The sequence below is a fragment of the Takifugu flavidus genome, chromosome 14 (assembly GCF_003711565.1).
Source record: "Takifugu flavidus isolate HTHZ2018 chromosome 14, ASM371156v2, whole genome shotgun sequence".
Taxonomy (NCBI): Eukaryota; Metazoa; Chordata; class Actinopteri; order Tetraodontiformes; family Tetraodontidae; genus Takifugu; species Takifugu flavidus.
In genome coordinates, this window is record NC_079533.1 from 11621480 (window position 1) to 11640469 (window position 18990).

Consider the following 18990-nt stretch of genomic DNA (forward strand, 5'->3'; position numbering starts at 1 on the left):
GCTGCGGGATTAAAAACATGCAGGTGTAGGTATTTTTCCATATATACATTTTAATAACAGGAGTCAAAACAATACATTTGTTTCATTCACAGAGCAGCAACTTAATAGCTCTTCATTAAAATGAGCTATTGCAGATTTATGGATTTCACTAAAGTCGTGTTTTAAGTCGTTAGTTTAAGTGCTTAATCAAAGGGTTGTCGTCATTGTGGCAAATTTACAGAACATCTGTATCAACACTCACTTCTTGTGTTCAACACAATTTCATGTTCCCATCAGGTATTGGGGGTGGGGGGGGGTATTTACACATGCAGCCTTTCACAGTAAAGTTGCAGAATTCTCCCCAGAAGAGCAATTTTTCCCGAGAAACCGAAGCTCCGTTCACACATGCAGCAGAGATCCCACATCCAGAGATCCCACATCCCAGAGACTGACACATCAGCCTTCTCCGCTGCACGGCAACAGGCGGCGGAGGCTGTTCAACATCAGCTGTGTGAATAAACAGGCTCGGTTTGTAGATTTATCAGGAAAAGAAATGATGCAGATCGTCCCACAATGTACAGTTAAAACAATTGAAAATTCAACGGATCCATCAATTTAACAAAGGATTTGATGGGTGAACTTGAGATGAAATAATCAACTGTTCTTGGAAAAGACTTAACTTTCTTTTTACAATCACATTCGTAAAAAAAAAAAATCACCTGATCCTGAAGAAAAAGTGCGTTTCTATGGTTATAAATTAACAGTCTGAAACTGATGGTCATCGTTCTTTTTCTGGATTAGAAATGTGTAAAACTAATTTAAAGAGACGATGCCATGGTTGGGGAAGCTGGCCCCTGAGGTCCAAGGCCATCAGAGCGCCTTCTTCGGAGCGTCGGGGATGCTTTCATTCAGAGGGGTGAGGCCCGTCAGCAGCGTGTGGCGCTCGTACTGTTTGCTCTGCCTGAATTTGTCGTCTGTGCCGTGGAGACGGTCCAGCACGCCGAACACACCGTAGCACTGGTTGAACCTGGAACCAGGAAACGGTTGCAAAGATCACATCTGCAGGTCGTCATTGCGGCTCCGCGACATGCAGACGCGCGCTGTGACGTTAAAAAAGAACCGTGGTTAGTTAATAAGACAGACCTGAGGTGGTGGAAGTCATGGAACTCGGGGGAGGGCAGGAAGGGGAGGTGGTATCCGCAGTGGGAGATGGTGGTGCTGATCAGGGCCACGCAGTACCACATGGAGGTGGTGGACACGTGCGAGCCCAGGATCACCGGCCCGATGACCACAGGCAGCAGGTTGGAGAGCTGCAGCAGAAGAAGAGCAAATGGGTTTGGGTTTGTGACAGCTCGGGGGTCTCGCACGGACCCCTGCGGACTCTGAAGGCGTCCACCCACCACGTGCTCCAGAGGATGGGCGTAGGTGGCCACCACGCCGATGGGGGCGGTCCACTCATGGTGCTGCTTGTGGAAACGTTTATAGAGGTTTGGCTGGTGGAACAGCCTGAGAGACGAGGGGGGGAAACGTTTAAGCCGGTGAGACGACGTTAAAAACACGATCTGGGGCAGCGGATCCCCACCTGTGTGAGTAGTAAAACATGATTTCCTCCAAGATGGAGAAGAAAGCCAGCTCCATCAGCGCCCGGTGGAAGGTGGGCAGCTCGGGGCTACAGGGGGTCCCCCTCAGGCTCATCAGGTGGTAAACACCCACCACGATGGGCCCGGAGATGAACAGCTGGTTGAGGGTGACGCATTTCAAGGCCTGACGAAGCTTCGCCGGGTCCACCTGTAGGGGGCAGCATTCACAAGGAGGGCAAAAGGATTCGCGTCAATATCGAGTTAAAAACAGATCTAAGAGTTTTAAGTGAATGTTGTGTTTATCTGTTATCTTCAGCAGTGAAAACTATGATAAAATATTTTCAGAGTAACCTTCCGGTCCTGTTATCAGTAATACAAATGTTTATCTGTCCAGTGTCCCTCAACATCTCTTATCATCAGGACTTTGATCAGGAGGACACGTCGGACCGATGGCGCCGTCCAATGGCTGCAAAATGCTACCATCAAATGAAAGGATTCAGCAAAACTATGATCCCTTTGAGTCAATGACCTGCCATTTCTATTAAACGTTGCGCAACAATGTCACGTATTGACATATCCCAGCATACACACACGAATCACTCACACACTCGTTAATCCTTGACAATGCGGCCCGGATGAGAGGCTCAGAACCTGCCGGGCGTTTCACATACCGGGTTATTCTTGTCCAGCTGGATGCGATAGCGGGTGATGAAGGACGGTTTGCCCGTGGTGTCCACCACCAGTAACAGAGCGTTCAGCCCCCAGAATGTGAGAGAGGGGAGAAGCATCGTTCCTGGGGGGGAAGAGAACAATCAGAACGGGCTCATGCCAGTTTTCAGAACATCTGAAACCCTGCCGAGTGTGTACATTTCTATTCTCTGTGTAACATCATGAGGTTCAAGTGGATCATCAAAGTAATTAGATCACGTGATGTTGGTCCTGAAACAACCAAACTGTGTTTGAGCGTCACACGAGTGAAATCTATATCATCTATATGAATCGTCCTTCGATGGAGCGAAGTCAGTGATCCTTAAAGGGCAGAGGTGGGAATATTGTGGCCACAGATGCACATTATGGCAATTTATTTTTTAGCTATTTCACAGAAAAAAAAAGATACCCACCGAAATAGAAGAGAGCCTCATCGTGACCCTCGAATGCCACGCACAGCTTGGTCCACAAGTCCTGCCAGAAGTCACCCGAAGCCCCCCAGAACCTCTGAAGATGCCTGGAGGAGCAGTCAAGGAGCAGCGCCACAAACAGAGATTATCCACCGGGACAGAGGACTTCACCACATCACAATCAGCTTTCATCTGATATTTAGACGACCCTTGTTGTAGCAGAAGTCTAACTGGATCATACCCCTCTGTCTTCCACCAGTCTAAGCTTTCCTGATGCTATCGGATCACATAACGAACCGTCCTCTGTTTAGTCCGGTGCGCTCTATTAAAGGGTCTTCACACGTCCACTGATCTGTGGAAATCCTACACCGCACCGGAGGTGTCGAGCAACGTCTCCTCCCCTTTAATAATAGGTGAGGTTGATGCCAACTGTTTGGAAGATTTTCAGACAATGCAACAGTTGCGGAGTGCGGCCAGGCTCCCAAACCAGACATTAAATGGGTGACGTGGTCGAGGACACAGACCTGAGATTACCCAGACACAATAGAGCCTCAGAACTGAGCTCTGCAGCCGGTGGTAATGCTCACCAACTAAATAGAGGCCTTAGTTTAATGGAGAAAAAAGAAAGGTTTATTTTCTGAGACTGAACACTCATATTTCCTTCTTTTTCTGCTAATTTACCAGCAGGATGATGGTAAACACAGCCTCAGTGTTGAGAGCGGCTGCTCATTCATGCACATGTGATGAAATCCTACCACGTGAGCGAGTTCCCAAACGCAGCCAAGAATAATATTCCTGATCCGATGATAAAAGCAGCTTTCTTCACAGAGTCCCAGAGACCTCCTCCGTTGCTCTCCTGCACACACACACACACACACACACACACACACACACACTCACTAATAAGCCATATGATTGTTACTGCCACTCTGCATTCATGTGATTTTCCCACAGAGCGACATGAGGAAAATGTTACTCTAAATTAATTAGTCTGTTTAAAAGGCACTTCTCTCTCTTATTATGAGCAGGTGCTTACACAGAGAATCTTTTTAAGCAAATATAAAAACACAGTTGTCGTTCTGTGTTTGTATATCTAATCTAATCTTTGTAGAGGAAGATAAACAGGCTCCAGTGATTGACAGACCTTTTAAAAAACAGCTTCCCCTCCATTTACATGAAGCGGCAGCAATGTGACATGTTCATCTTACTTTTAAATATTTTAAATATCTTATTTCTTTAAAACTCTTCTCTGTCACATCTGACACATCTAACATTCTAATGACAGCAAAACTCAACCATGTGACGCCCATGTTTCACTCATTGTTCCCTCTAAAGCCCCATGAAACTGTCAACAAAGGCAAATAAAAGAGCATCTAATCCGGTTAAACGTGTCCCGAAACAATAGTGTTGAAATAATATTCATGAGGCAAAACCAGGTGGGTGTAAACTTTACTGGTTAGAAAGAGGTCGTTCTGGAGGATATAGGCAGCCGTCAAAACAAAAGTTATTAGAGCATTCTTTATGCTTTAGGTAATAAGTCTTTTAAAAATTTGTAAAACCTAGGTGCGTCTGGATAAACTGGACTGTAACATTAACCGTAATCAGATTTGACAGTGTTTTTAGCGGATGTGCTCAACTGTAAAGGTGTGTTCTCACCTGTTCGCCTCTGGCTCCTGACGGATCCCTGCTTTTGCCTGTGAACACAATATTAAATAAGATTTACTGCAAGTAATACGGTACTACACCGCAACTTTCTGCGAAGAGTTACACGTAGCCCTGCAGTATACGTGCAAACATTATTTAGAATAAAACAAATAATATGTTTAGTTTTGCATTACGTAACGTCGCAAATTCTCAAAAATATCCTTTAGTTTTAGCAATCTCTTTAAAAACAGTCACATTTATGCCGAGCAATGCTGCAGACGCTGCTAAGAGCCTTTAACATGTAAATGATGTAAATGATGTAAATGATGTAAATTTCCCACTGCCGACAGAAAACCACGCGTAACCTATAGCTGTTATTCAGTGCTCCGCTTCTTCGTGTCTGGATCGTCACAACAGTTAATACAAACGCAAAGCGACTTCCTGCGTGTATCAATAATGGATCGAATCTCACCGTTGACACTTGTCTCCACCGTCATGTCTGCGTTATTTGACAATCTCTTCTACCGCCGCTCGCATTGATCTTGATCCAACATCAGGTTTATTTACATTCGTCGCTCGCCTCTGATTGGCTGGTTCCTGGTCAGCTGACTTCAGTTTTATACGGAAGTAGCTACAAATGTTCTATAAGAAACTCCGCAAGATTTTGGTGAAGGTTCAAAAATTCTGCACATAGGCCATTCAAAGGCTGTTTTTTCTTACTTGTTAATGCTGACATTCATTAATATTTTACTGCTAATTAAATCAATCTCCGCAATACATCGATTATACAGTGGCTGCTACGTCAGTTGTTCAACAGCAACAGATCAGGATAGTCAATCCGATTAAAGTATTTTAACTACTAAGTTTATTTTTCAGTCTAATTCTTTAAAAAATAATCAATAATTTGTCCGCCAACCAGCTTCAAACAGCATTTTTTTATTATGAAAATGCTCTTATTCCTAACACTACTGTATTTAATATTTATTTTTTACTTTTTTTTTTAATTACACACGTGTTTGATGACATTATTTGCAGTGAGGTTTGTCACACAATTTTCGATTTTTAAAATGGTCAATTAAGGAATCCCTAAATTGTAAAAAGGGAGCGTTATGAGAATGACCACACACAAAAGGCACCTTTTTTGCTTAATCAGCAGTCTTTGACCCAGGGAACCGCAACGTGTGCCTTCACTATCATCCAGGTTGGTCGGGCCACCATAAACATTATGTAATATTAACACTGGTTCCACTTCCAACACAAGTTGGCCTCATCAACAAACAGGACCACTTTCGTGGTGGACGGGGGAACTAATCGGCAGAATCTAAACACCTTTAATTGTGATGAATTGATTTAAATTGTGGTGGTTTTACTTTTCAGTAAAATGATGTGAAATCCACAGTTTAATTGTAATTGTGATTTAAATGACGTCCTTAAGTGACGACTCGCTGCTGCCATCTAGCGCCGAGCTATCAGTATTGTAACAGCTTTGTGGAGAACGCTTTTGCTGTGAGTTGACAGCACAGAATCATATAACCAAATTCATACGTATTTTACTCTGGTTAACCTACATTTACTGTAACTGTGCTACTTTAATATTTGTATTATATGGATTGAGTTTCATTGTGGAGTAATCATAATACCCCCCTCCCCCCAATAAACTGAACCTTTGTGAGTGTCAGATGTCACTTTCTTAATAGTGTCAGATTACTAAAAGCAACCCAAACTCATATAATTTCTACTAAACCTCTAACCCCATTTGTCTGGCCTAATTTGTGTATTTTTAGCTGATGGGACCTGACAGGACAAATTGATTTCATTGATCATCTGGGTTAAATTTCCTCCAACTTCAACACAGCTCAGGGAATTACAGCAGCTGCAACTATTGACTGCTTTCTGAGAACAACACAATCGAATGACCGCCTTAATCTTTGCTCTCTGCTTAATGGTTGAATCGAAAACAGAGGTTCTGGCTATGAAGCCTCTCTTGCAAAACACTTCTGAATGAGGCCATTTTCTTCTCTCAACGACGCACATAAAGGACAAGGACGTGCACAAAAAGCACTTACAAGGCTACATCTTAATTAAGAAACCATGTGACCCAGTTTAGGACAGGTTTTATTATTGTGAAGTGTAATAAGGGGTGGGAATCATTTCATATGCATACGTGCTTGTTACTTTTTCTTACTTTTGACTTATCTGTACACACTCTCACCACCCAGGTCAAGGGTCAGAGGCCCAAAAGTGACACAGGCCCAAGTTCGTGTGGGGCCAAAATGTGACTACATCGATCTCACCCTGCAGGCGTCAGCGACTGTCGGTGTTTAGTCGCCCGGAGCTCCAGAGTAAAGGGTTAAAGATCATCTGGTCAGCAGACTGACGTGCAGCCGCTTAGCTCGGTGCTCCAGCAGCTGCTTGGCTCCACGGGCAGCGCTGGCTCGCTGCGATAGCTCCGCTCGCTGTGGATTGTGGGAGTCGACGCTTCTGCCCAGGCTCGATACCGGAGACATCTTTCGCCGTGGCCTGTTTCGAAGGTAACCCGCCCGCGTCCGCCTCGCCGTCGCCTCCGCTCAGGCGCGGTCGCCTCCCGGGCGTCGTGCCGCTCCGCCTCGGCCGAACCGAACCGAGCCGTCGCCGCTTGCCATTTCTCGCTTTCCGGCGGAGAGGCCGAGAGCGGAGACCGTGCTGCCGCCGGAGATGACAGGCGGGCGGGGAAGGGGAGGGAAGCGGGAGCGGGCAGCCACCGCCGCTCTGTCCGGCTTGTTTACACCTAAAAGCCCGTTGACTTGATCAGGAAAAGAGCCGCAGGTCGCCTAGCAGCGCATTTGTTGCCGTTCGCTCAGTCGTCCTCTATGTATTTTCATTCAAATCCCCGGTGGGAGCTCCGGGGCGCTTGTTGGCATGCGGAAATGGTCGTTGTGAGCGGCCCTCGGAAACAAATGCCCGGTGTGGCGGATTAAACCCACCTACCCACACCTGAGCGGACCGGGCGAATGTTGCAGATGTTTTATCCCCCCTCCCGAAAGCTGCCCGAAGCCCTGCGGTCGCCTCAGGTCGCCTTTGTGTTTGTTGTGACTTGATTTATCGCGTCGAATCGCCCGTGTTTCTGTAACTCAGCCGCACTCTGCGCTTCTCTGGGGCTAATTGATTCAATGACGGGCAGCTAATTGGTGACGGCGTCTGCTACAATTAAAACAAGACGTCATATGTAATAGTTTTAGGCGACATGCGCGTTTTAACAGAGTTTAGGGGGTTTATTTGAATAAGTGTCAAAGGTTGGAGATCTTACACATTTTAGTATATTTAAGTTGAAGTATTTCCCATATTGAGGATGCTAATAGCAAGTGCTATAAATCAAAGGACCTTATGCAGCAGCGATGAAGCTGCAATCTGCCTGTTGTTTTGATGCTTTTCTGCTGTAAATTAAGATTTACTTAATCTGTACCAATAATGTACCATTTAGTGCGTGTTTACACTGTTAATTGTTAACTGTAAAATTCTTGGAGAGGGGAAAAAGGACTGAATGATTGATACACTTGCTCCTTTTAACCTGATCAATCCTGTGGATACAGACATTCCAAGGTTATGGGCACATCTAGAGCTTTCCGATGTTGGAGAATCAATTTGTTCCCGGGCATTTGCACACTCCATGTTAAATGTATTAATGGATCCCTTTTGTTAACCTGCCGCAGAGCCTGACTCTGTTGAAATCTCAGCACCATGTCGAGCCGAGGAGGAAAGAAGAAGACCACGAAGACGTCCCGGTCCACCAAGGCCGGGGTCATCTTCCCCGTGGGACGCATGTTGCGCTACATCAAGCGGGGGCTGCCAAAATACCGCATCGGCGTGGGGGCGCCTGTCTACCTGGCTGCTGTCCTTGAATATCTTACTGGTGAGAATCTGATATTTAATGTTTCTGTTTAGGCAGCTGGCCCTGGTGGGAAGGTCGCCCCCACAACGCTGTCAGAAATAGTGAATGACACGTGTGCGCGCTTTGTTTGTTGCAGCTGAGATCCTGGAGTTGGCGGGTAATGCTGCCAGAGACAACAAGAAAGGTCGCGTCACGCCACGACACATCCTTCTGGCCATCGCCAACGATGAGGAGTTGAACCAGGTCAGCACCGTCTGGTTCCGTGCGTTTAAATCATGTTAAAAGCAACGTGTTGCGCAACAGCGGCGTCTGAAGTCCTCTCGCCTCTCTTCCTTCTCTCTACTCTGAACTCCGGGTGTAAATTTGTGTGTCTTCAGTTGCTGAAAGGTGTGACCATCGCGGCTGGCGGAGTCCTGCCCAACATCCACCCGGAGCTGCTGGCCAAGAAGAGAGGAGCCAAAGGGAAACTGGAAACCCCTCTCTCACCTGCCCCCGAGAAGAAACCCAAACCTGTCAAGAAGACGGCGGCCAAGAAGATGAGCGCCAAAAAGACGGGAGGGAAGGCGAAGGTACTGCCTCCTGTCCACGATTGTGTTTGTGGGACGGGTGGGTTGATGCGCGTTCCGTGGTCTCCGCAGAAGCAGGGCGAGGTGAGCAAAGCCGCGTCCGCAGACAGCACGACGGAGGGATCTCCCGGCGACAGCTTCACCGTGCTCTCCACCAAGAGCCTCTTTCTGGGTCAGAAGGTCAGTTCACACAACGAGAAAACCGATTCAAGATCTGGGGCGTCCAAACCCAGTCCTGGAGGGCGGCAATCCGGCCGGGTTTTCTGTCCTACCAGGTGAGAGTCTTGTCCACCTGGTAGGACACAGAAGCTGCTTGCCACCCTCCGGGACTGGGTTTGGACGCCCCTGCTCCAGAGCCCAAGATGGACGAGAAAGATGAAAGACAGCAGAAGATGGTTTAAATGTAACGGACTCGACAACGGTGTCAGAGGTGTCGCCGTTTCCTCGTCTGGATCCAAATGGGGCTGATCTTTTGTACTATATGAGATCAAAGCAACCCGGTTCTAAAAAATATTACCCAAGAAATTGTACCTTTGATGGACTTTCTACTGTTATTTTAACGCCAAGGAAATGCAAAATTCCACCAGAATAACTGATGACACGGATAATGAATCAAATATGTGCAGTTGATCTCTAACCTATTACAACGATGAATCATAACAGGGAATGATCATAACTGTGTTTCTCAAATGTTTATCCTCGTCTCTGTTTCTCTCTCTCACACACACACACACACACACACACACACACACACACTGTTGTCTCTGCTTTCGCTCCATCTGCTTTACTTTGGTGATAATTTGATTAATTATTGAACCTTAAATCCTGGCGGGTAGAATGTGTTGACGTTATGGATGAGTGATGAAACTAACAGGATGTGATCAATACGCTGAAACATTCTAACAAGGATATCTTGACATTTTGACTATTGAACAACACAGGGATGAATATAAATATTAAGTGCTTTATTTTGAAAGGGGGGTAACCCCTCATGCACCCCTGACACAGTTTTGGCAGCTTTTGTGAGAAAATACTCAACAATTCTGCCTGTGTTCATTTAAATAGTATGAAATCTGGACTCATTCAGCATTTTTGCATATTTTTCCTGATCATCATGATGGATGAGCTGTTGGTGTTGAAGTGCTTTCAGCTGCCCGTCCACTTAGTTTATGATCATTTAAGGATATGAATGTTTAAGCTAAGCTAATTTAGTGCTACTTCACGCTGCTGTTGCCTCACGCAAAGGACGCAACTACGTCTAAATATACATCAAAAAGTCAAGGTATCCTTTAATTTTGTGCTGTGATTCTAATCTTAATGGCTTTGCTTCCTCCCCCCTCCTCGGCATGCCTCCCCCTTCCACCCCCCCTTCCTCTGCAGCTCAACCTCATCCACAGCGAGGTCAGTAACTTGGCTGGCTTTGATGTGGAGGGGGTCATCAACCCCACCACTGCAGAGCTCGAGCTTAAAGATGATCTAGGTGAGCCCCCCCCCCCATCAGTTTGAATACAGTGGGGAGATCAAAAATCCCTCAGTGTCTAAACAGCTCGACGTCTCCTCCAGAAACAGATGCTACATTTTGACGCTAAATAAAAGTCATGCTAGATTTTGATCACCTCTTGGTTATTTGATATTGACTCAAGGCCGGGGGGCCAGAGTTTATATCTGTGGATACATTAAGGGATTTTTATCAAAGCCCCCCCTCTCACCTTCTAGATGACTCTGGAGGTTCTCCTCCAGGCCACCCCCCTTTCAAATGGCTGCTCGATCACTGTAGCTATAATGGGTCATTGAAGAAGCCACATATACATGCATACATGGAATTTGTTCCCTGCATCTAAGCCAGACTTGCATGTGACACACACGCTCGTGAATTCCGTGCAGTACCAGGTCGCAGAAGTGCACCTTGGTCTCTGCAGCCTGACTGTGAGGTCGGTGTCCTGGAGACCGATCATAAAATAACGAGGATCAAACAAACCAGTAATGGACCACTCATAAAGCTGGTGGAACCTTTCCCAGCACTGGTGCATGTCGCTAGCGAACGCCCCAAACCTTCAGGTGTTTCTCTGTAAATCTGGCAGTCCTGCATGACCCCACACTTTCCTCAGCCAGAACTGGGGGCGCTGACTTCTCTCTCTTCTCCTCCTCCACCCTTTTAATGTCCTGCTCATTTTTGTCCCCCACCCCGTTTATCCTGATCACTCACAGTTTCACCACCGTGTTGTCTGCCTGTCGTTTGTCGTTGTTGTGTTCCGTAGTTGCAAGTTGTCCAAGCCGACATTTCCATCGTGGAGAGCGACGCTGTCGTTCACCCGACCAGCTCCTCCTTCTATACAGGTGGTGAAGTAGGTAAAGGAGCCATTTAACACGCAGAGACCACGACTGCCTTACTGCTTTCTACCTGCAGATGGTCTGCATTGCACTTTGTGGACAAATATCACAGCAGCAGCACCGTTTCCAAACAATCCCACCCTCTAGATTTATGACCATTTTATCACTAAACTGAACTTATGATTGTTGTTATGATTAAGCTATTTTTGTCGGCTGCCAGAAAGCGCAATGTGGACGCTGTGAAAATGATCATCTAAAATGGCTGTTGGTAGACTTTTCTCAGGCTTTATTCAGCTGCATGAACATCCACATCAGTGGCTTTAGCTGAAAGGAGTAAAACACTGGAATACTGCTTGGGGACAGCGAGGCTGCAGGGAAAAGCCCCGTTTTGTTTTGCAAATGAGCCGAGTCTGCCTCTGCTTTTGCCATAACGGAGGCTGGAGGACCAAAGGTGGGGTCGTAATCTGCCTCAGCGTTAGTGCTCCATCTCACATTTGAGATGCTTTTAATTATCAGTTGCACCTTCTGACCCATCAAAAATCGGCATCACTAAATCTTCACGAGCTCGGCGGCTCTGAGGTCGTGGTCGTACACGTGAGCGCTGGTACAGTGCAAGCCAGTAGAACGAGCAGAGGCGGGGCGGCGCTGCAGGCCCACATCCTACTGTTGTACGTAACACAGCCATAATCAGATCAGAGTCCATACAGTACTCCAGGATGTGTACAACTATTATCGTGCTGCTGTTTGTTGCTTTGGTCCACTTGGCTGAAATGAGGGCAGTCTGGGACTTGCTTCATACCGTGTGCACTGCCCCCCCACAACCAGACTGTGCTGTCAGTTCCACTGTTTAGGGGGAGATTAGTGGGCAAAGGGCTGATGAATGACTAACTTTCCTCCAGGAGGCTGATGTTAACCTGTATTTGAATTATCCTTCTGATAGCTGCTTTTCTATTTTCTAAGTGGAATGGTGAGATTAAAGTGGAATCCACCCCCCCACCCCCCCTTTGCATGTCAGATGTGCTAAACGTGTCCTTTCCTCTTCAGAGCTAGCTCGATAGAAGCAGCTTTTTTAAGATTTTGGAACTCAGAGACGCTACCAGAGGCCCCATAAAGGAATTGACAGCATGGTCTGCCTCACTGTGCGTCTCCATGTCTGCCTGCTCACATCTGTGTCTGCATGCGCCTCGCCTCACCTCTCCCTCGCTGGCCGCCTGTTCGCTCCACGCTGGGATGTAATCACTGCAGCCCTCTTGTTTACAGGCAGCGCTCTGGAAAAGAAAGGAGGGAAGGAGTTCACTGACGCGCTGCAGGAGCTGAAGAAGAAAAACGGCCCACTGGAGGTGGCTGGAGGCAAGTTTCCAGATTGGATAACGTTTAGTCCCCCCCCCAAAAGCACCAAGGCTTTACAATCTGTTTTGATCCCAAAAATCAAACCACATGCGCGTTTCTCTTTTATAAAGTATGTTAAGGAAGCGGTCTCTGAAGTCTAGACATGACGCGAGTTACTTTCTTAGTTATTTATAGGTGTTAAAGTCTGGGAAGAACCGGCCTCAGAGTTCTTCTTTCTGTCCGGACGGCATTCAGCCACTTGGGGGTCATTAATAGTTGACCAGGTGACTACAACAGCCCGTCAGCTGTCCTAGACATCCTGACTAGAACCTTTCCAGAACTGCCCTCACAAAGAACTCGATGAAGACGGTTTCTGATCTGAATCATGAAGAATATGGCAAAGGGGTGACGAGCAGAGCAGAACATTTGTGGAACGAGCCAGAAAAGAGATTTGAACACGTCGGTCATCACCGCCGACTACTGCTAACAGACCTGTTCTCTTCCCCTCACTGGACACTGTTGTAGCGTTCCGGAGGCTTTGGTCAGGCTCCGGAATGTTATTTCAGCATTTTTGGCCTTTAAACACGTTTTGGGGTTTTGGGGGAGATGGTTGGTGGAGTTGAGTTGGACTGGAAACATTGAAGCTGACATGAGGAAATCCAGGTGAACCAGCTCATTTTGGAGTAATAATGTTGCAGATCGGGAACAAATTATCTTGGAAAAAGCCAATTTAGTGATCATTTCACTAAATTGTTGGGGGGCCGTCGGTTAAATTTGTTCCTGGCATAAACATTCAGCCTTAACAAACACGTTTGACTGGTCTTGATCCCTCTTTGATGACTCCTCTGTCCTCGCCACTCTTCACGCCCTCTCCTCCTCAGCTGTTTTGACGGCCGGCTTTGGCCTCCCTGCGAAGTACGTGATCCACTGTAACAGTCCTGGCTGGGGCTCCGACAAGTGTGAGGAGCTGCTGGACAAGACGGTGAAGAACTGCCTAGCCCTGGCGGACGAGAAGAAGCTCAAGTCCGTGGCTTTCCCCTCGATCGGCAGCGGGAGGTGAATTCAGCTCCCTGTGTTTCTGCACATGCTGCTTATTCCACTAACGCTGCTTCTCGTTGCTCCCAGGAATGGATTCCCGAAGCAAACGGCGGCCCAGCTGATCCTCAAGGCCATTTCCAGCTACTTCGTGGCCACCATGTCGTCTACCATCAAAACCGTCTACTTCGTGCTGTTCGACAGCGAGAGCATCGGCATCTACGTGCAGGAAATGGCCAAGCTGGAGACGAGTTAAGAATTCCCTCCCCCTCCTGCCCACATGTTTTTCTTCCGCTCTGGATTTTCCGTAAGGCAACACGAAGGTGGTAGAATTTTATGATTTCTAAGATATTAAGAAGAAAAGGAGATTCCTTCTATAGGCCGGGAGCTTTGTGTTTTTGCATTACGTTTATATTTTTGCGAAAACCTTTTTAATTTCCCATGTTTGCGTGGGTCAACGTGAGAGCGCACTGTGTTCATTCTGCGGCCTTTTCAATATAAACAGTGCTGCACAAAATAGATTCAACCAGAGAAAAGGCCACAAACTTTCATTTTAATAATATACGATAAAAGATGTTATGACAAATAGTCACCTCAATTACAGGCTTCTTGAGAAGTCCATCTAATACGGGTTTAATGCACGTCATGGCAGTAAAGTTCGTTCAAAAATCTGTTGAATTACCTTATATTTCGCTCTCAAACACGCATTTTTCGTGTACTTTTGGTTTCATTTGTGCATATTGGAATATCTCTGTTGTTTTAAAGTACTGTTTGATAGAATGGTGAAGAAAGAAGCTGGAAAGAGAAGTTCTGTTAGCTACAGTAGCCTAATGTAGGAGCCGCTGGGGATGGAATTTTGTGTTGTGTATCGCAGATTCCTGTATTTTCATTTTAGTCTCACAGACAAAATAATTGTTGTGTACTGCACAGACCTCATAGATCCCCCCCATAAAATTATGATTTTTAAAGAGCAGATATATTCAGAGAATTGCTGATTTACTCCCTGGTACAAAAATCAACACAATGAGCGATTTATTTTTTAGTAAAGATGAATCATTGGAGGTTTTTGCAGGACATAAAGTATTTATATTGTCTGTCCATATAAGTGTTTATATAGATGGGGTATTTGTGTAGTGACCTGTAACACAATTTTAATTTACTTTTAATTTGCACACTAATTCTAGAAGTCGCTGGTGATTTGAAAGAAGAGAAGTTTTATTTTGTGTGTTTCGTCTGTCTGTCGAGCCATAAAAAAAAAAATGCTGGAAAATGGAGAATCTCCGCTGCAGTTCATGGTGTTAGCCTTCGTTCCTCACCGCTAGATGGCGCCATATAATCAACGAGTGCGTGTTTCGTTCCAGCCAGCCATTTTCTGTGCAGCTGCAGGCCTCTTCACGCAGACGCCGGATGATTTGAGTTGGATTTGAATTGGGATTGAAGGACGTTTTTATGAGGACGCTGCGTTTGGACTTTTCAAAAGCCTAACTTTCTTATTAAAAAAAAATAAAATGTAAAATTCTTTCTAAAGGATTGTTTCAATTGATTAAGCTCCAAAATCTGTACACACTCCAGTAATAATAATTAAAAAAAAAGTTTAAAGCAGACTTTTGTTGCTGTCCACTTTAATGCCGGAGCGTTCGGCTCTACAAAAGATGAATATGGTGTGTGACCGAACCGGGTTCCCGAGTGCGACAATGAATCCAACTCCAGTGAATTAAACTGCACAGAACAGACGGGGGGTGACACCCTGCATTTATTTGACTTAAAGCCACATTTAAATCCTCACATTCTCAGTTTCCAGCAGTTGCAGGTTTGTTTGTTTTTGCATTTGAAGTGATTAACAGGTCTTCCAATGAAAAAAGGACTTACAGTTTGAAGGCCAGGGTACATTTGATGCCTCTGTGTCGGGCAGGGCTGATAATCTGGTTCAATCTCATTTTCAGTGGGGCAGGAGGACGGTAGGTGAACCCCTGAGATATCTCACAGGAATAGAAGCAGGTTAGAAATAAAGACAAATCAGAAATGAACAGTGAGTTCATATTAAAAGATCTACTCATGTTTGAGTCTGGATGTGGGTTTAAAGCGGCAGGGCCTCACAGGTGGTGGGGGGAGTTTGTCCCCCAGCATCACAGTGAACAGAGGCGAACAGAATTTGGATTTTCACTTGTTAGACAACACAAACTCTCCATGTTTCCTCTTAAAGGCCAAATCAGAGGAGCGATCGACAAACCAGCCACGAGTGATGGTAAATCTGTCTGGGCATCCTGTTTTCTACCGTATCTACTTCTTCATTGATATACCAGCGGGTTCTAAGATCATTAATTGTCAGTAGTCGGAGACCAGATCAGCAGCTGTTGGATGCCGATGTTGTCGGGCTCCAGTTCAGGCTGCCGTCTTGTCCTCAGGCTGCAAGCTGGCAGAGCGCACAAAAGACCGCGGAGTCACATGGGGGTCAGTTTCCCAGCCATCCAGGGAGGCCGGGACCTGAGACCTCCTCTGAGGGCGCCCATTTGACGCCTAATCCCCAGGAAATACAGGCAGGTTTCAGCCCCCCTGCCTTCGCCTTCCGCGAACCCTCCAATCTCTTCACCTCCATCACGCCATCCGTCCCTCCATCCCAGCCTTCTTCTCCTCGGAGGCAGAAAAGCCCCCGTAAATTCAAAGCATCTGTACGGGCAAGGGCCAATCCGAGAGCTGCCTTTCCCAGAGCCCGCGCGGATGAAATTTTACTCTTTGCACGAAAAAATTGCAGGGGGAGGAGGGGAGAGAAAACAGAAAACAAAGTAAAGCAAACACTGGGGGGGGGATCAAGAAGAAGAGGAGATGAAGGGTGAGGAGCTGGTCATCAGATCTGTTTTCCAGTGTGCTCATAAGAGAGTTTGGTTTTTATGTCAGAAACAACAACACGGCTACTGATATCTTCTCTTCCAGTGTGAGCGGCTCACTGATCCTCAGGAAGGTCAAAGGTCATAGTTGTCAAAACACAGCGTCGGTGAAACAGACCTTCCTCTTAAAATATTAATATCTTTGCCACATTTGCTCATTTTTAAAAAATTCTAACATCCCCAGGACCAGTTTGATTTCCTTGTAGGTGCAGGACTCCTCGGGGAAAATCCACCAGGAAAGGACATAAACCCTCTGCTGGGTAAATATGTCGCTCCGGCTGGAGTTGCTGTTCTCGGCTCAAGGCCGAAGAGCAGCCGCCTGTTTTTCTGTGTGGTCGCGGCAACGGTCCACTGGGCAACTCGCTCCTTTCCAACTACTTGAGGTAGATTCACACGGAACCAGCAAAACGCTCGATTTGGCCTCGTCTGACTTAAATCGGCTATTTTAAGAAAGGGCGACATTGAAACTGGGCTCCAGTTAAACCAAAAGAAGCCAGCTCGCGTGTCGAAGGTCCGAACCGAAAGCCTGTTTTTATCTCTTCTGCCTGCTTATTTCACTTTCCTCTTTTTTCCCCTCGTCTGTGCTGGGTGACGCTGAGGCGCGATGGTACCCAACAGGCAGAGCGGGGGCTGGTCCAGATGGTGCAACCTTTGCTTAATCTTAGTGGGAACCTCCTGCGAGTGAGTGAAAGGCACGAGCGGCGAGGCCGCGGCGGCGAGGCAGGGACGGTCACCGTTTGTCCGCAGGTTCCTGCGCAGCAAACACGCCACAGAATGTTCCGCTGTGGACATTTCAACAGGTTGCTAAACGGCTTGCTGTCCCTTAATCCCATGATCCAACCATTAAACAGGGCTGAGGAAGGGATAACGGTGTCTACCAAACAGAGGGTGGAAGAAAAGGAGCCTGTGCGAGCGTCCTGCGAGCGGGGAAAGGAAAAGGCCTCGGACGGCGACGCTCCCTCGCCACCTCGAAACAGTTAAACGGGATCCCGAGCTGGCCACATAACACTGTTGGGCCATTTAGAGCAGGAAACCGGAGAGTTGGGTTCCTTTTGATGGCCTGATTCCCAGGCTTAGGAGAATAAATTAAATGCAATCCCCACCTAGGCCTCAGCGGCAGAGGTAAGGCATGCTGATTTAGGATTTTCATCTGGGGAGCTTTTCCCTCCCTTCCCGCGCTCTTCTTCCTCACATCCAACCCCCCCCCCCCCACACACACACACACACACACCTCGTGGATGAAATTTCGGGTTGGAATACGTCTTTTCGTTCAGCTGTAATGAAGCTGTGCAGCTGTCAGTCAAAGTGGGGGCAAAGAAGAGGGATGGCGTGAGGGGCTTTATCAGAGCCACCAGGCCTGTGGATGACGGACAGTAACGGACTTCCATGTTTATGGACCCGAGAACCAGTTTCTGTTTTACTTTTTATGGCATTATAGGTCTTTAGGGTCTTAGCTGGAGCCCTGCACTCAAAAATGAAGACAACAATGTATTTAATTGTTAATAAAAATTATTTGCTTTTAGATTCTGCATAAATAAGGCTGATGTTCACTGAAATATCAAAATGAATTCCAAAAATTGACAGTGGTGTCTCTTTAAATTAATACTGCTGAAGTTATTTAAAAACAACAATAAAACAATAAATTCCTCTCAGGATAACAGGTCAGTGAATGCATCACTGGACTGTTGCAGATTGCTTTTATTGGTCTTGGCCAGAGCCTAAAGGTTAGACGGAGGTTATTCAGAGGGTCAAACGTCCTCCAACACTCACATATTAACATATACAACACGCACGCACGCACACACACTCTCTTTGTCTGCTGTGCAAATCTGAAGGCCGGATCAAAGGGTCAGGTCCAGGAGATAAACTCTGGCTCTGAAAGTTCCAACGATGTCTCTCTCTGTGTCTCTGCAAATCATTAAGCTCAAGGTGATTCATGGCCGCCCGCCGACCAGCCCCAGAGGCTTCTGGGCCAGATAGAGGAGGATTTGTCACAGACGCTGCTGTCGACTCTGCGCCGCTCAGCCTGACGTTACTGTGTCACTGGGCTTTGAGCCGCGGTGCGCTCTAAACTCTACACGAGAGCCACTCGAGACAGCCCTGCAGATAAAAGACCCTTCACCCCTGACAGGGTCTGATCTAACCGAGAACACGGCATGCAAATTATAATCTCAGCTGGCCTTTGTGAGAGAGATCCTCCTCGAAGGAATCCTTTTGAGAACGCTCAGCACAGTGAATGTCTGAGGGGTTTACAGAGCGGGAAGGTTTTCAATGGGGAGCTAAAGGTCGAGCTTGTTCCTGCTTGATTCAGAATACATATCTGACAATGTGGCAGGGCCTGATGAATGCACGCGTGTGTCATCGCTGCTGACATGCTAAATGAAGGATATCAAAGCAGGGGGGGGGCAGAGAGAGTGAGGGAAGCGATGGAAAGATAACTGGAAAGAAAAGAGTGTAAATGCAAATGGACCGCGAGGAAAAGACAATGCTGAGAGGCTTTTTTGCACACAAACTGGTGGGGGTGACGGGGGTGGGGGTTTCCAGCAGCGGGCCGGGTCGGCCTCCAGCTAATTGGGACCCCAACCCTTATCAGAGGACGGAGAGAGAGAGAGGGAGAGAGAGAGAGAGGGCGAGAGAGAGATCACCTTAAGCTTT

The 18990-nt window shown here is 46.8% G+C and overlaps 2 protein-coding genes across 11 annotated transcripts; one reads left to right on the forward strand and one right to left on the reverse strand.

The window, feature by feature from the left end:
- Nucleotides 1–30: 30 nt before the first annotated feature.
- Nucleotides 31–4937, reverse strand: faxdc2 (fatty acid hydroxylase domain containing 2). Its single transcript, XM_057053405.1, has 9 exons — nucleotides 4794–4937; nucleotides 4334–4371; nucleotides 3433–3533; nucleotides 2681–2784; nucleotides 2231–2352; nucleotides 1562–1767; nucleotides 1380–1485; nucleotides 1123–1289; nucleotides 31–1006 (listed from the first exon to the last, which is right to left on the reverse strand). Exons 1-9 carry the CDS (start codon nucleotides 4816–4818, stop codon nucleotides 850–852), a joined length of 1026 nt encoding a protein of 341 aa, XP_056909385.1. The 5' UTR covers nucleotides 4819–4937; the 3' UTR covers nucleotides 31–849.
- Nucleotides 4938–6439: 1502 nt separating this feature from the next.
- LOC130537037 (core histone macro-H2A.1) lies at nucleotides 6440–15054 on the forward strand. 10 transcript variants are annotated; one of them, XR_008953536.1, is made up of 9 exons: nucleotides 6440–6852; nucleotides 8011–8210; nucleotides 8326–8432; nucleotides 8567–8758; nucleotides 8828–8935; nucleotides 10136–10235; nucleotides 11014–11092; nucleotides 12347–12436; nucleotides 13297–13471. XR_008953536.1 is itself a non-coding variant. In XM_057053396.1 (9 exons), the coding sequence occupies exons 2-9, from the start codon at nucleotides 8039–8041 to the stop codon at nucleotides 13704–13706; spliced, it is 1110 nt and encodes a 369-aa protein (XP_056909376.1). In that variant the 5' UTR covers nucleotides 6446–6852; nucleotides 8011–8038; the 3' UTR covers nucleotides 13707–15054. The 10 variants fall into 10 exon arrangements, 7 of the variants coding, with proteins under 7 accessions (XP_056909381.1, XP_056909382.1, XP_056909384.1 ...); XR_008953538.1 differs by having other exon boundaries at nucleotides 11014–11100; nucleotides 13297–13326; XR_008953537.1 differs by having other exon boundaries at nucleotides 6441–6852; nucleotides 11014–11104.
- The last annotated feature ends 3936 nt before the right edge of the window (nucleotides 15055–18990 follow it).